A 17,483-nucleotide genomic window follows, 5' to 3' on the forward strand; every position below is an offset into this window, starting at 1 on the left:
TTAAAAAAAAGTCTTTGATATAAGGATGCTGCCAGGGTTGGAGGATTTGAGCTATAGGGAGAAGCTGAACAAGCTGGGGCTGTTTTCCCTGGAGAATCAGAGGCTGAGAGGTTTCTATAGAGGTTTACAAAATTATGAGGGGTGTGGATAGGGTAAATAGGCAAAGTCTTTTCCCTGGGGTCAGGGAGTCCAGAACTAGAGGGCATAGGTTTAGGGTGAGAGGGCAAAGATATAAAAGAGATCTAAGGGGCAACTTTTTCACGCAGAGGGTGGTACGTGTATGGAATGAGCTGCCAGAGGAAGTGGAGGAGGTTGGTACAATTGCAACATTTAAGAGGCATTTGGATGGGTATATGAATAGGAAGGGTTTGCAAGGATAAGGGCTGGGTGCTGGCAGGTGGGACTAGATTGGGTTGGGATATCTGGTTGGCACGGACGGGTTGGACCTAAGGGTCTGTTTTCATGATGTACATCTGTGACTCTATATAAACCAGCAATTCAGTTATCCAATGTCCCACTGTGAACTATGCACACCTCCAGCCTCCAGCATGAGAAGGAAGTGCTGCCACACATTCCACAATTGAACAAATATTATCACCTTATTGACACTGACAACAGATGTCCCCAATTCTTCTGAAGAAATGGGTGTTCCCCCCCCCCCCCCCCCCCCCCCCCCGCCCCGGGTCGAGCGCTTTCCCGCATCCTTCGCAGAAGAAGGCTACCAACTTTCTCACCAGAGTGGCCCCTTTTGATTTAATGGGGCAGTAGCATTTACTCTAAGTTTGTCATGCTCTAAGAAAATATTGAGGCAGTGCTGGAGCTGATATCTGCCATGCTGAAGAAGCATGAGCCGCAGACCTAACCATTGGATCAATGAGTGGAAGCAGTCTAGCAGAGGAACACAGCATTGGAGTCCGTGGTGGAGGTCTCAGGAGGACTGATCCGAACACTGGAACTCCAGGTTCGGGTGCTTTAGGAACAAGTGGACGACCTGAAACATAAAAGTAGAAGAAAAACGTACGGCTCGTGGGTCTCCCGGGGCAAGCGGAAGACGAGGACCTTATTGGAATCTGCGAGAAGTGACTCCTGAAGTTCCTGGGTCTGGAGGTAAGAGTTGGACTAGGTGAGTGTGGAACGGGCTAACCGGATCGCAATGCGCAGGTCCGGGTTGGATCTGTGCCCGTGCCCGGTCCTAGTGCAACTCCAGCACTATAAAGAAAAACAGTTAGTGATTTAAACAGCAAGAAGACAGGGAAGAGATCCACAGGCTTTAACATGCAAACGGTCAGGAATAATGTCTTTCAAGACTTCTCTAGAGCCATAATTAAGAAGAGAGAGGCATTTGATGAAGTCAAGAGGAAATTAAGGGACCTAAACAATCAGTACTCCTTGAGGTATCAGCAGTGTTGTATTTTGCTTATGGAGGGTTGGTCTATAATTTTGATTCGGCAGAAAAGGCAAAGGACTTTGTGAACTCTGTGAAATAAAGGACTCTGGTTGGGGATGGTGGGGGGAGGAAAGGGGCGCCATTATGGACAATGGTACAGTTTTTCTTTACTTTCTTTGCCCTTTTTGTTTCTCTCTCCCTTTTTGTAGTTATCAGTTTTGTAGATTCTGTACTGCCTTGGTGTAAAACCTGATTTATTTAACATTTCAATTGGTTGGTTATTATTTGGTTTTTTTTGTTTGCTGTCCTTCTCTGGAATGGGGGTGGCTATATCTGTGGTTAAGATTTATGCAGAAGAGGTGTGAAGGGGAGAGGGTGGGTGTAAATAACATGCTCTCTTTGTTAGTGAATTGCCTGGGACTCGGGCGCAGCCTCAGCTGGAAGGAGCCAGGATGGTTGCAAGTATTGGGAGGATTGCACCTGATGGGCAAGGGGGTAGATCTCTAGTCAATTGGGGTTTATTTGGGTGTTTGTTTAAGTTAAATGTAGTGGCCAGTTTGTTAGTAATAGTAGTTTTTAGATTTTATAGAGTTAATTTTTTTTCATTTGCTACATCTTGGATAAGCTTCCTCCTCTTGGGAAGCCATAGGTTGCCATAGGACGACCATGGCTAGTGATCTGTTTAGATGGTGCACCAGGAATGTAAAAGGGAGCCATTCCCCCATGGCGCACACTCTTACATTTCTAATTGATGCACTTGTTAAATTGATGAATCTTGGGTTGAGCTGTACGATTAGATTAGATTACATTACAGTGTGGAAACAGGCCCTTCGGCCCAGCAAGTCCACACCGACCCGCCGAAGCGCAACCCACCCATACCCCTATATTTACCCCTTATCTAACACTGCGGGCAATTTAGCATGGCCAATTCACCTGACCTGCACATCTTTGGACTGTGGGAGGAAACCGGAGCACCCGGAGGAAACCCACGCAGACACGGGGAGAACGTGCAAACTCCACACAGTCAGTCGCCTGAGGTGGGAATTGAACCCGGGTCTCTGGCGCTGTGAGGCAGCAGTGCTAACTACTGTGCCACCGTGCCGCCTCTATAGAGGGGGATTTTAACCGCCTAATGGATTCCGGGTTAGACAGGATGCTGAGGGGCCTGGCGGGCACGCCCGTGCAATCTAGACAGTTAGTGGATTTGTTTGAGGAGTTGGGATTGGTGGATGTGTGGAGGGATCTCCAACCTAATGGAAGAGACATCACTTTCTATTCTAACCCACACAAGTTCCACAGGAGAATTGATGTGTTCCCTATGCCATCAGTATGTTTGGACAGAATAGTGGCTTCCAAAATTGGGAATACAACTATCTTGGACCATGCACCAGTGCATTTTGATGTTATAATCAAGGGTGGCAGAATAGATGCATGGCACTGCGCGTAAGGACTCATTCCTGTTAAGGTATAGCAAATTTGTTGAGTACATTATAAGAAAGTTCAGGGTCTTCAGGGATATCAATTTGGTTACAGCCAATAATCCGTCAGTACTTTGGGAGGCCACCAGGGCATATTTACGTGGCCTGATCATCTTGTATTCAACGACTAGAAAGAGGCAGAGGGGGGATCAGCAATGGGTGCTGGAGTCCTGGCTGAAGGTTGCTGAAGAAGCATACTATAATAGGCCTTCAGTGGTCAAGCTGCAGCGGGTCACGGCTCTCTGGGCTGCTCTTGATCCATTGCATACATGGGTGACAAAGAAAGTCTCCTTTGCAAAACAAAGTATGCAAACAAATGACTCAGTGTTCTTGTTTTTTGGAGACAAAGTGTACAGTTATGGCAGCGCAGGCGGTGGAATGTTCCTCCTGCAGGATGTTTGAGGTAGGGGTGACCACCGATACTCCTGCCGACTTCGTCTGCAGGAAATGCAGTCAGATCCTGATCCTCACCGAACGAGTTAGGGAATTGGAACTGGAGTTGGACGAATTGAGGATTATTCGAGAGGCTGAGAAGGTGATTGATAGAAGCTACAGGGACGTAGTTACGCCGGAGAACAGAGGTAGCTGGGTAACAGTTAGAGGTGGGAAGGGGAAGAAGCAGGCAGTGCAGGGTTCCCCTGTGGTCGTTCCCCTAAAAAATAAGTATACAGCTTTGGAAACTGTTGGGGGGGACAGCCTTGCAGGTGTAAGCTGCAGTGAAGAGGTCTGTGGCTCTGAGACTCAGAAGGAAAAGGGGGAGAGGAGGAGAGCGCTAGTTATAGGGGACTCTCTAGTTAGAGGGACGGACAGGCGGTTCTGTGGACATCGGCGAGACTCTCGGATGGTTTGTTGCCTCCCGGGTGCTAGGGTCCGAGACGTCTCGGACCGTGTCTTCAGAATCCTTAAGGGGGAGGGTGTGCAGCCAGAAGTCGTGGTACACATTGGCACCAACGACATAGGTAGGAAGAGGGGTGGAGAGGTCATTCAGGAGCTCAAGGAGTTAGGCTGGAAGCTAAAAGCTAGGACAGACAGAGTCGTCATCTCTGGATTGTTGCCGGTGCCACGTGACAGTGAGGCAAAGAATAGGGAGAGAGTGCAGTTGAACACGTGGCTGCAAGGATGGTGTAGGAGGGAGGGCTTCAGATATTTGGACAATTGGACTGCATTCTGGGGAAGGTGGGACCTGTATAAACTGGACGGGTTGCACCTGAACCAGAAGGGCACCAATATCCTGGGGGGTAGGTTTGCTAGCACTCTTCGGGGGGGTTTAAACTAATTTGGCAGGGGGATGGGATCCGGACTTGTAGTCCAGCAAGTAAGCTAGCTGTGTGTCAGGATGCCCAAGACTGTAGGGAGGCTGTGGAGAAGGTAGCACTGACAGGGACTACTTGCGGACACAGAGATGGGCTCAAGTGTGTATACTTCAACGCAAGGAGTATCAGAAATAAGGTGGGTGAACTTAAGGCGTGGATCGGTACCTGGGACTACGATGTTGTGGCCATCACGGAAACATGGATAGATGAGGGACAGGAATGGCTGTTGGAGGTTCCTGGTTACAGATGTTTCAGTAAGATTAGGGAGGGTGGTAAAAAGGGAGGGGGGGTGGCATTGCTAATTAGAAATGGTATAACGGCTGCAGAAAGGAAGTTTGAGGGGGATCTGCCTCTGGAGGTAGTATGGGCTGAAGTCAGAAATAGGAAAGGTGCAGTCACCTTGTTGGGTGTTTATTATAGGCCCCCCAATAGCAGCAGAGATGTGGAGAAACAGATTGGGAAACAGATTTTGGAAAGGTGCAGAAGCCACAGGGTCGTAGTCATGGGCGACTTCAACTTCCCAAATATTGATCGGAAGCTCTTTAGATCAAGTAGATTGGATGGGGCGGTGTTTGTGCAGTGTGTCCAGGAAGCTTTTCTAACGCAGTATGTAGAGTGTCCAACCAGAGGGGAGGCCATATTGGATTTGGTACTCGGTAATGAACCGGGACAAGTGGTGGGCTTGTTCGTGGGTGAACATTTTGGTGATGGTGACCACAATTCTGTGACTTTCACCTTGGTTATGGAGAGAGATAGGTGCGCACAACAAGGAAGATTTTACAATTGGGGGAAGGGAAATTACGATGCTGTAAGACAGGATTTGAGGAGCATACATTGGGAGCATAGGCTGTCAGGGAAGGATGTGGTGGAAATGTGGAACTTTTTCAAGGAGCAGATACGATGTGTCCTTAATATGTATGTACCGATCAGGCAGGAAAGAAATGGTCGTGTGAGGGAGCCTTGGTTGACGAGGGAGGTTGAATGTCTAGTAAAGAGGAAGAAGGAGGCTTACATAAGGTTGAGGAAACAGGGTTCAGACAGAGCAGTGGGGGGATACAGGATAGCCAGAAGGGACCTGAAGAAAGGGATTAGGAGAGCTAAGAGAGGGCATGAAAAATCCTTGGCGGATAGGATCAAGGATAACCCCAAGGCATTGTATGCGTATGTGAGAAACCTGAGAATGACGAGAACGAGGGTAGGTCTGATCAAGGACAGTAGTGGGAGACTGTGTATTGAGTCGGAAGAGATAGGAGAGGTCTTGAACAAGTACTTCTCTTCAGTATTTACGAACGAGAGGGACCGTATTGTTGAAGAGGAGAGTGTGGAACGGACTGTTAAGCTGGAAGAGATACCTGTTAGGAAGGAAGATGTGTTGGACATTTTGAACAACTTGAGGATAGACAAGTCCCCCGGGCCTGATGGGATATATCCTAGGATTATGTGGGAAGCAAGAGAGGAAATTGCAGTACCGTTGGCATTGATCTTCTCGTCTTCACTGGCAACGGGGGTGGTACCAGGGGACTGGAGAGTAGCAAATGTTGTGCCCCTGTTCAAAAAAGGGAATAGGGATAACCCCGGGAATTACAGGCCAGTTAGTCTTACTTCTGTGGTAGGCAAAGTAATGGAAAGGGTACTGAGGGATAGGATTTACGAGTATCTGGAAAGACACTGCTTGATTAGGGACAGCCAGCACGGATTTGTGAAGGGTAGGTCTTGCCTTACAAGTCTTATTGAATTCTTCGAGGAGGTGACCAAGCATGTGGATGAGGGTAGAGCAGTGGATGTAGTGTACATGGATTTTAGTAAGGCATTTGATAAGGTTCCCCATGGTAGGCTTATGCGGAAAGTCAGGAGGCATGGGATAGAGGGAAATTTGGCCAATTGGATAGAAAACTGGCTAACCGGTCGAAGGCAGAGAGTGGTGGTAGATGGTAAATATTCAGCCTGGAGCCCAGTTACAAGTGGAGTTCCGCAGGGTTCCGTTCTGGGTCCTCTGCTGTTTGTAATTTTTATTAATGACTTAGATGAGGGAGTCGAAGGGTGGGTCAGTAAATTTGCAGATGATACGAAGATAGGTGGAGTTGTGGACAGTGAGGAGGGCTGTTGTCGGATGCAGAGGGACTTAGATATGATGCAGAGCTGGGCTGAGGAGTGGCAGATGGAGTTCAACCCTGCCAAGTGTGAGGTTGTCCATTTCGGAAGAACAAATAAGAATGCGGAATACAGGGTTAATGGTAGGGTTCTTAGTCAGGTGGAGGAACAGAGGGATCTTGGGGTCTATGTACATAGATCTTTGAAGGTTGCCACTCAGGTGGATAGAGTTTGTAAGAAGGCCTATGGAGTATTATCGTTCATTAGCAGAGGGATTGAATTCAAGAGTCGTGAAGTGATGTTGCAGCTGTACAGGACTTTGGTTAGGCCACAGTTGGAGTACTGTGTGCAGTTCTGGTCGCCTCACTTTAGGAAAGATGTGGAAGCTTTGGAGAGGGTGCAGAGAAGATTTACCAGGATGTTGCCTGGAATGGAGAGTAGGTCGTACGAGGATAGGTTGAGAGTTCTCGGCCTTTTCTCGTTGGAACGGCGAAGGATGAGGGGTGACTTGATAGAGGTTTATAAGATAATCAGGGGAATAGATAGAGTAGACAGTCAGAAACTTTTTCCCCGGGTACAACAGAGTGTTACAAGGGGACATAAATTTAAGGTGAAGTGTGGAAGGTATAGGGGAGATGTCAGGGGTGGGTTCTTTACCCAGAGAGTGGTGGGGGCATGGAATGCGCTGCCCGTGGGAGTGGTAAAGTCAGAATCATTGGCGACCTTTAAGAGGCATTTGGATAGGTACATGGATGGGTGCTTAATCTAGGTTAGAAGTTCGGCACAACATCGTGGGCCGAAGGGCCTGTTCTGTGCTGTATTGTTCTATGTTCTATGTTCTATGTTCTAAAGATTGTTTGAATTTGGAGATAAGCCAGGTTAGAAAGAAAGGTGCTTTGCAATCCATTATATCTATCGGAGAGAGGTTTGGGACAGTTACCTGTGAGTTGATGAAGATCGATGCTAGATTTCAGGAATACTTTGCAGAGTTATATCGGTTGGAGGGCGGTAAAGATGGTGCAGCAAGAATGCAGTTCTTTTTTGAGACCTGGACCTCCCCTGTATAAATGCGGAACAGGCCTCCCTTTTAAATGCACCTATGACGATTCAAGAAGCAATAAAGCATCTCCAGGGTGGCAAAGCACTGGGACCAGATGGATTCTCATGTGAGTTTTATATAAAAATGATAAATGTGTTGACAGAGCCACTTTTGGAGATGTATAGTCATTCATATACTCAGGATAGTGGAAGTGCCTGGTCTGAAGGATGGAAAGCTCCCATTTAGATGGTCATCAAAAGGATTTTGTATTTGGGAATTTTTATTACCCCTGCTTTCCATCAGCTGTATAAGGCTAACTATGCACAATTACAGGAGAGGATAAAACAGGATATGCAGCAGTGGGAGGGATTACCGTTATCATGGTTAGGCCAAATAGCCCTGATTTAAAATGAATGTTCTTCCTTGCCTGTTGTACCCCATGAGAATGCTCCCATTGTTGCCACCCAGACGAGTGCTACGAAGGCCCAATGGTTGGCTTGGGTCCTTCATTTGGTGTCATAGGCACCCCCTAATTCAATTTACTAAATTGCAACTCCCCGCAGGGTGAGGTGGGGGTGGACCTTCCAGACTTGAAGAGATATCAAATCAGTGCTCCATTAGCAAATGTGGGTGACCGGGGGGGGGGGGGGGGGGATTCGGGGTCGATTTGGCTTGACATTGAAGCATCACATTCGAGATGCCCCCTAGTTAATCTGTTATTGATGGATAAGATGTAATCCGTGACCGAGCAGTGTAAGAAACCAATGTTTTTGAATATGGTGAAAATTTGGAGGATGATGAGGGCAATTGGCTTAGGACCTCTCTATTTACCCCATTGGTAGGAGCCCTGGAATTTAAACCTGGAGTAATTGACTCTGGCTTTAAGACATGAGAGAGTAAGGGAATCTCTTGTTTGGGAGATTTATTTGAGAGGGAGGTCTTGATATCGTTTATGGATTGTCTAAAAGGGACCTTTTCTGGTACTTTCAGAGAAGGGTTTATATACAGAGGAGGACCACGCTCCTGGCTCAGCCTTACAAGTCAGACAGGGAGAAAAGAGTGCTCCAGTTCACAAGTGCTCTTTCCATTAGCACTCTGTATCATTTAAGAAAGGGCGTGCCTTAGGAAGTGTGGAGATTCTCTGTGGGACTTGGAATCGGGAACTGAGCGGTTATTTCATTGGAAACATGGGAGGATATATGGGAAAATGTAAAGAAAATCTCAATATGTAACAAAGTGCAGACCTTGCAATTGAAGATTTTAAACAGGGCTCATATGGCTCCAGAGAGGCTAGCTATGCTCAAGAGAGGAGTATCTCCAGGATGTCCCAAATGTAAAATTAATATAGGCACTCTTACATAGAAAAGTACAGCACAGAACAGGCCCTTTGGCCCACGATGTTGTGCCGAGTCTTTAAAAGATAGTCACTGCTTTTGGTCATGTTGCAAGATCCGGAGATACTGGAGTGCCATTTGTAAGGGAGCTGAAGGAAATCCTGGGAAGTGAAATCAAGGTGGATCTGATATTTCTTCTCCTGGGGCTGCCAAACTTGCCCTCTCTGGGGGAACACAGGAAAAGATTGTGTAAAATTCTTAGGCACCGTGCGAGGAAGAACATTTTCATGAATTGGACGTTGGAAAAACCTCCAGGTCTTATGGGATGGTGCTGGCTGGTAATGGAGTGCCTCTCCCAAGACTACCTTACAAATATGGTGCACCATAAAACGGAGCAGTTTTATAAGGCATAGAGGCCCTTTCTAAATTATATAGATGCAGACTTGTCGGTAATATTAACTAGGGCCGTGATATAGCTGTGATTGTAGCTTAGTTTAAGTAGATACGTTTGTTCTGGTAGAATAGTAGGTAGTTTATTATTAATAGTATTGTGATGTGACACTGTTATAATACCTCTATCTTTTCATATTCTGGTATGCTTTATAGTTGCTTTTGTGAAGGACTTGAAGACGTTTTTAATAAAAATATTTTTAAAAAAACAGACTGGAAATACTGGAAGACCTTATAGCTGCGCATGTTGTTGGAAACCGAAATAAAGTTATTGTCCGTACCCTCAGATGTATTTGTTAAGCTACTTGACTAGTAATCCAGAATATGGCAGGTTAAGAATTTGAGATGAGATATTTAAAAATCTAATATCACTGAAAAGTTTTTGTTCAAAGTTTTGATGCTGTAAGATGGCAACTGGCTCATTAAGACCCTTCAGAAATGGATACCTGCTGTTCTTACTGGGTCTGGTCTGAACTTGCCTCCAGTTTCTCACCAACGTGATTGATCTTAACGCATTGGTGAAATGATCCAGCAAACCATTTGGGGAAACTAGTGATGCACAATCACAGATATATCTTTCCAGCATTTAACACAATAGCACTTTCTTATGACATAATTTTACTGAAGGAAGGTTCTAGTAATATTTATTTTCCATTTATGTCTTGCATAGACCTAAGTCCTGGATTGAGGATCAACAGATGGGAGCTTTCCTCAGTGTAGCTAAAGGTTCAGATGAAGAGCCAGTTTTCTTAGAAATTCACTATAATGGTTCTACAGTTGCCAGTGAATCACCAATAGCCTTTGTGGGAAAAGGTGTAACATTTGACAGGTAGGTTCTGACTTTATTTCATGTTTTCTCACTAAAATATATCAAAAAATCCAAGAAGTTATGCTCTGTCTTCCCAATCATAAACATGGTGATGAAATAGTAGATCTAAACTTCAACTGAAAGAAACAGGCAGATTTTGAGTTGAGTAGGGTAATTCAAACTTCAAGAAACATTCTTGACCTAAATCCAGCTCCAACCTGTCCACTTTTAGCTTTAACTGAAACTGGAAGTTGCTTGGGTAGCCAACGTAATTCAAAGAAACGGGTTGGAACTTCAGATACAGCAATGAGAATGGATGTTTCTATTTTTGAGCTTTTGCCTATGATCAAACCAGCCTAGAGTTCGGAACCTTAGCAGCTTTATCAAGACAAGATGATGGATTCCGGCATTAATTGCTTCCATATACCTGCTTGTGTAAATTCCATAGCCAGAAGGTCCACCAATGACCTTCCCCACCAGTTCCTGACCTCCCCCTCTCATCAAGTCCCCATATTCCATACACCCAATAGATCCTGACCTATTCTCCATTTAAATGCTCCCCCCTCCCCATATCCCTGTGAAACAATGTCTCTTCCAGTTTTAGGCTGTAATTATTCCCCTTTCCTCTCCAGGAAGTTTCTAATCTCCTCCATGGCAAGACAAATGGCATTATTCTCATTCTCTGTTCCCACCCCCACCATTAACACACACACACCCCTCACATTTAGGACCAGGCACTTTCACAGGCTCCAATTCTCTCTGTCATGACAGCCCTCCTTCTGCTTTACCTTCCCCCATCCCTCCTCCAGTCAACCCTCTAGTCATTCCCCTCCTTGAATGTCTCCTGTTTCCTGATATAGGTTCACCTGTTCCAATAGCCATTAATAATCAGCACCTTGCCTCAGGCATTTAGGGAATAAATTGATCTGTGATAGCAGAGCTGGCTGAAACTCTACAGTGAGTGATAGTATCCACTTAATGCTGGCCAGTCCAGTAAAAGTTATTTTAAAGTAAAAGATATCATTTTTTGTTTCTAAATTTTTCATCTTACCACTATTGAACTTTAGGAGAGTTTGGTTTATAAATTCTGACAGAGCAAACTCCCATGACAAAAGTACTTTTTGTACTCTAAGTCATAAGTCAGGTTTCCACTTCTCCGTTTCAAAACAAAAAGGCATTACTTACTTCATTAGTGAAGGCTTTCATGGGATTTTCATCCAAAGTAAACCACAGCGTGTGTCGTGATCCAAATCTGCCATCCCTTCAGTGTACCCTGACCTAGCTTTGGGCATTATTGAATAGAATGTTGATAATAACATATGAACTCAAACGCTTGTTGATTGAGTTTTTTTTTCAGGTTTTTGTTGAAGTATCTCAGAATATTGGAAAGCTAACTGAAATAGTTTGCCAGAGAGCTAGAGTAATCACTTAGATTCCTCATAAATGCATTCCAACTGGACTTTGTATGATGGGAGAAATTAAATTTAGTTGTTGAACTGAATAGTACATTGTATTCATGCATATAGTATTGTGTTTTAGCTGACTGTATTTCCATCTTTTGGCAGTGGTGGAATTTCAATCAAACCTGCTTCAGGTATGGAAGCAATGAGAGCTGACATGGGCGGAGCAGCAACAATCTGTTCTGCCATCATCACTGCAGTATCTTTACAACTTCCCATTAACATTATAGGTAAAAGAGCAGAATATGATTCTCCTGTAAGGTTGACAACTTTGAGATGTTACTAAAATTAGTATTAGCATTTTTACTCTGCCTTAGTTGCAAAAGTTATGAATCTCAGAACATTGAACTCTTTGGGTACTGATTACCATTTCTTGCATTTAAAATATGAAAGCATTATTTATGACCACATAATTTATGTAGCATTATAGAAAGTACCACATGGAATCATATTTTAAAACCATGGAATAGTTGGATTTTTTGTTTGTGAAGATTTTCTTGCTCATACTTTGTTTAATTTTAAAAGGTTAAATTCACATCTCTAGAATGGCATTTTTGGAATTAGTTTATTTTTTTTTAAATAGTTTATCTCAAAACATTGATGTTTATTTTGTCCTAAATATTTACCTGAATTTATGTCCAGCAACTTTGGTTTAATCGGCACCTTTTCACCTGGCAAAAATTATATAACTCAAATTTGAAGATGTTTGAGTATTTATGTTGTACATAAAGTATGACAGTGAAGTCTATACCCCTGCATTACATTTCTGTTACTTACAGTATGTTTTTACATTGATTTTATGAGGTGTGTTGGCGTCTTTACATAAATATTTAGGGGGGATATTGTCTCAAAGCTTCACTTGGTCAGGGTTTACTGCAGTTATGCGTACCTCTTGACTATCTGGAATATTAGATCAACCAACACAGTCCTGGTCCCAGAGGTGCTGGTTAATAAAATGTTTACTATATTAATTCAGCTGAGAAATAATTGTCGCCTATCCATCATTTATTAAATGATCTAGCAGTAGAAAAAGGAAGATTTGAAGTGCCTTGCTTCCCTCCCAAAAGGCGTTTGGGTTGTCCACTCACCACTCCCCAAAAAGCCATTCTTTATTTGTTGAGGTGAACTACCTGTCAGAAATCACTTCTTTGATCACATTCAGTTTTTAAAAATTTTGTTAATATTCTGTAATGTCTCTAAATTGTGAAAGAATAAGAAGAAAACACAGGTTCTGAAAAATAATTTGACTTTGCTGAATTTGCATGTAATTCTTACCACCTGTATTAGGGGATCCCAGGATATGGAGAACCATACTTCCTTCTGGTGAATAAGCTTTGTTACTAACTTTATTACTCCTCATATTACTTGTAGGCCTGGCTCCTTTGTGTGAGAATATGGTTAATGGCAGAGCAAACAAACCTGGTGATGTAGTCAAGGCAAAGAATGGGAAAACAATACAGGTAAATTTTATCTTTATTATTGAAACGTGGTTAGCCACAATTCTGTCAACTTTAGTTTTATTTATTTATTCATGCAATGAGGGCTTCATTGGCTAGGCCAGCATTTATTGTCTATCTCTAATTGAAGCAGTTAAGAGTCGACCACATTGCTGTGGGTTTGGAGTCGTGGGTACGCCAGACCAAGTAAGGATAGCAGTTTCCTTCCCCGAAGGGCATTAGCGAACCACATTGGTTTTTCTGATAATCAGCCATATATTCATGTTTATTATTAGACTCTTAATTCCATAATATTATTGAATTCAACTTCCACCATCTACCACAGTGAGATTTGAAACTTGGTCGCCAGAACATTACCTGGGTCACTGCATTAACAGTCCATTGACAATACCATGAGGCGGTCGCCCCCTCCCCCCTCTTTAAGCTCAGAATTTTTAGTTCAGAAACATATCAGATGTTTTCTGGATATCCATGTGGATAACATTCATTGACACTCCAATATACATGATGTTAGTGACCTCAAATGCCAGACAGGACCTACCTACCAAATATCCCTGCTGATATTCTTTGGTTCGTTCATACTGGCTGTGTGCTCTGTTTAGTGAAAGATTCCAAAGTTTTCTCAATAAATTTCATTAAATTGACAGTTTTAAATCATCTTGAATAATTAAGTGCCATTTTTCAGTTTTCCAAGACACAATTCAAATCTCGAGAGTTTCATAAAATTAAAAGTTAGGTCTTTCGGGAGAAAATCAAAACGCACTGTTTGACATGAGGGAAATTCAGCTGTGGGCATTGCTTGTTTGACCAGTATTTGTTGACCACCCCTAATTGCTCTAATAAGGTTATTTTGAGCTAAAATGGTGTTTCCTTGAAAAACATTGTCCTGTCCTTTGCTTTGCTTCATTTATATAATTCAGCATGGTAATATTGCCTATTGTTAGCCTGTGTTTGGAAGAAAGATGCAATTTATACTTGTGTCTCTTCAGGCTTACATACTATAAACATAAGGAACAGAAGTAGGCCACTCAGTCCCTTGAGACTGCTCTGCCATTCAATAAGATCATGGCAGATCTGATTATTCCACATTTCTGCCTATCCCCAATAGCCTTTCAATCCCTTGCTTATCAAGAATCTACTTATGTTTACCTTAACATGTATTTGAAGACTCTATTTCTACTGCCTTTTGAGGAAGAGTTTATCAAAAACTCATGACTCCATGAGAATTTTAAAAAATCTCTGTCTTGAATGTGACTCCTTATTTTTAAACAGTGATCCCCAGTTCTTGATCCTCTCACAACTGGAAACATCCTTCCTACATCCGCCCTGTCAAGACCCCTCAGGATCTTACATGTTTTCCTCATCACCTCTTATTCTCTAAACCCCAGTGGATGCAAACCTAGCTTGTCCATTCTTATCTTATAAGATAGACTTCTCATTTTGGGTATTAGTCTAGTAAACCTTCTCTAAAATTGTTCCAACATTTACATCCTTTCTTCAATAAAGATACCAGCAATTTACCCCAGTATTCCATATATGGCTTTACCAATTGTCCTCTAAAAGTGAAGCATATCCTCCCTACCTTTGTATTCAATTCACCTCGCATTAAGCTATTAGATTTTGTGAGCTTTCCTCATTGCTTTCTATACCTGCAAATTAACTTTGTGTTAGTGTCTAATCACTATCCCAGAGCTCTACACCATTTAAATCATATGTTGTTTTTGTTGCTGATGAAGTGGACATTTTCCTACATTATATTCCATATGCCAGACCTTTCCTCGCTTAGTCTGTTTATATCTCTAACAGTACTGCATGCATAATGTTGAGAATACATATTTACATTTAAGGACAACATAAAGGAAGCTGGAAGAGAGAATTATTTGGGCATTTTTCTAGATTGAACAGTATTATGCGATTTCTTGGAATTATGTTAAGCAGTGTTTGGGCTGTGACCACTTGTTAATTATTGAAGTCAAATGTTCAATGTATCCTCCAAGCCTTTTGTTTTTGTGGAAATCAAGTGTCTATGGAGGAGCAGAGAAGCATAACTTTCAAGGGCATAAGAAATGGGGTTTATTGCTGCAACTAATGAGAAAGAATTCTGGCTTTGAGAGGACGAAGGACCTGTGCTGATAATTGCCTAGCAACCTCTCTGTTCTTAAAGTTGGTTTTAAGACACAGAAGTCCATGAGTAGAGAAGATACCCCAGAAACTCTCTTCTGAAGTCCTTCTTCATGGAATAAATTCCTGAGAACGTTTATTAGGTGAAGCCTTTGACTCGATTGTGGCTGGTCAGCAGAACTAATTGAAGATTCCAACACAGAAATTTTCAGTACGTTTTGAGATGAAATATTCTGACCCATTCATTGATTTTAATTTATAGTAGGGTTTTATTTTATCCTTTTGATTATTTACTGGCTATTTATTCCAGTATTAGTGGTATGCCATCAAGTGCTCTTGTGCAGATAGCACTTATAAAACCCAATAAGTGTACAATTATCTCCCCACCACCATTCTCATGTACAAAAGTCAAGCTAGCAAGTTTTTTTCTTTGAACTTTGAGGGGTGATCATTGCAACCCGATGTAAATTTTGAAGATTTTGGAAAAGATGGTTAAAAGTAACATGATTAGCAACAGACATTGCAGAGACAGAATGTGATCAGATCTTGGAAGGAGTTATTTGGGAAGATAAGGATTTTAAATGTAATTTTGTGGACTGAGAGCCAGCGTGATTGTCAAGACTATGATTGTGTTGAAAAACAAGACTTTGTGAGAGACTGTAAATTAGTGACAGTGTTTATGCAGCACAAGAGACATGTAGAGTATGTACAGCATTAGAATACTTGAAAATGTTTTTGTACAGGTTGCTGTAGCAAAAGGGGTCACTTACAGTCAGAATCAGGGACCATCGTGGAGATGGAAGCAAATGGCCATGGTCTGTGCCAAGGTGTTGTTTTGGAGATCAACTTGTTTTAACAAGACATTGATTACAACTGATTTGATTCATTTTGACTGGCTGGTTAGCAATAGGGTCAGTGGTAGAATGTAAGGGGAATGGGAATATAGTGCAACTAAAAATGATTCAGTCTTCTGAGACTTAAAATTGATTTTCAGCTGGAGCTGTTGAGGGAGTGTTAAATATTCCACTATTAGGACAGGAATTGCTGACTTGATTGTTAATTGGCAAACTGATGATTGGAAACTGAAGTTTGATCTTGGGACAAATATGGTGAATGTTTATCTAGGCAAGTTGATTGGTCCAGAAATCTGGCCGGCGCCAGAACTTTTCTGACTGATATCAGGAAAAATGTACTCACTTACCAGCCCCTGGTATTCCTGGTCAGTCTTGGAATGCTGATCTCTCCCTGGAACCTATACACAGAAAGTTGGGTAGAATGTTCAGTACAGTACAGGGATATTTCAGCCATCCTCACCGTGATGCTGGAAGAGCTGAGAATGTCCCTTAAGGGTGGCACCAGATAATAGAATAATATATGGATTTAATCTGCAAGGTAAGTTGATTGGAACATAATGTAGCATCTTTCATGTATTACATAGCTTTTTATTATTTTTGTCTGTTTCTTTTGAACATTTACTAATTGTACATTTAACATAAATGTAAGATAATGTTTTTGTTTCTGTTAAACATTTCCTAATATTTTTTATTAATAACTCGTAAATATTAACAAATTTAAAATTTTGCAAAAAAAGCAAATGTAAAGTGAGAAAATAACTTTTTCATACAGTAAATAGTTAAGGGCTGGAATTCAGTGCCTGTGAGTATGGCGAAGGCAGGTTCAGTTGATGCATTCAGGAAGGAAGTGGACGATGATTGAAATAGGAACAATGTGCAGGGTTATGGGAAAAAGGCAGGAGGTTATCACTTAGTTAAAATACGTGGAGAGCTAGTACAAACATGATTGGCTGAATGGCTCCCTCTGCACCTTAATAATTGTATTATTTTGTTACATAACAGTCATGATTCTTTAGAGTGAGTGAAGTAAGTATCAATGGCGGAGGAGCTGACGTACGTGGGTAGGGTGATAATCTTTGAGTAGTCTAGTAGGTGGGTAGGATGGAAGGCTTGTACGTGTTGGCAATATAGACATGTGTAGGCCATTCAACCAGTCGAGTCTTCTCTGCCATTCACTAGATTATGGCTGATCATTTACCTTAACACAACTTTGTAATGTTGTATCAATGCCCTTCTCCAAATGTCCCAGCATCATAGGTGCTAGCCAACTCAATTCACTTCACATAATATGAAGAAACAACTGAAGGCACTGGATACTAAGTGCTAGTTGACAATACTTTGGAAATTCTACTGAGGATTTGTGCTTCTCTTAGAACTTCTCTTAGGTACAGATCTAGCACTGGATCTACCCAGCAATGTGCCACATTGCCCAGGTATGTCCTGTGCAAGAAAGACAGGATAAATCCACTCCAGCCAATTATCACCCCAATAGTCTACTCTCAATCACTGGTAAAGTGATGGAAGTGATCATCACAGTGCTATTAAAGTGGTACTTGCTTTGCAATAATTTTCTCTGATGCCCAGTTTGGGTCCTCATCTGTTGCCTTTGTTACAGCCTTGGCCCAAGCACTCACAAGAGAATGGCTGCCCTTAACATCAGGCTGCATTTGACCAAGTGTGGCATCAAGAAG

At 42.5% G+C, this 17,483-nt stretch overlaps 1 protein-coding gene across 2 annotated transcripts in view; it reads left to right on the plus strand.

Moving 5' to 3' along the window:
• lap3 (leucine aminopeptidase 3) overlaps positions 1–17,483 on the plus strand; it is a 63,860-nt gene that overhangs the window by 30,357 nt on the left and 16,020 nt on the right. For both annotated transcript variants that reach the window (XM_072558923.1, XM_072559010.1), the window contains exons 7-9: positions 9,763–9,921; positions 11,466–11,590; positions 12,732–12,820. In XM_072558923.1, coding sequence (XP_072415024.1) covers positions 9,763–9,921; positions 11,466–11,590; positions 12,732–12,820 — 373 coding nt within the window. The remainder of the gene's footprint in view (positions 1–9,762; positions 9,922–11,465; positions 11,591–12,731; positions 12,821–17,483) is intronic.

Source organism: Chiloscyllium punctatum, chromosome 1 (genome assembly GCF_047496795.1).
Source record: "Chiloscyllium punctatum isolate Juve2018m chromosome 1, sChiPun1.3, whole genome shotgun sequence".
In the NCBI taxonomy this organism is placed as follows: Eukaryota; Metazoa; Chordata; class Chondrichthyes; order Orectolobiformes; family Hemiscylliidae; genus Chiloscyllium; species Chiloscyllium punctatum.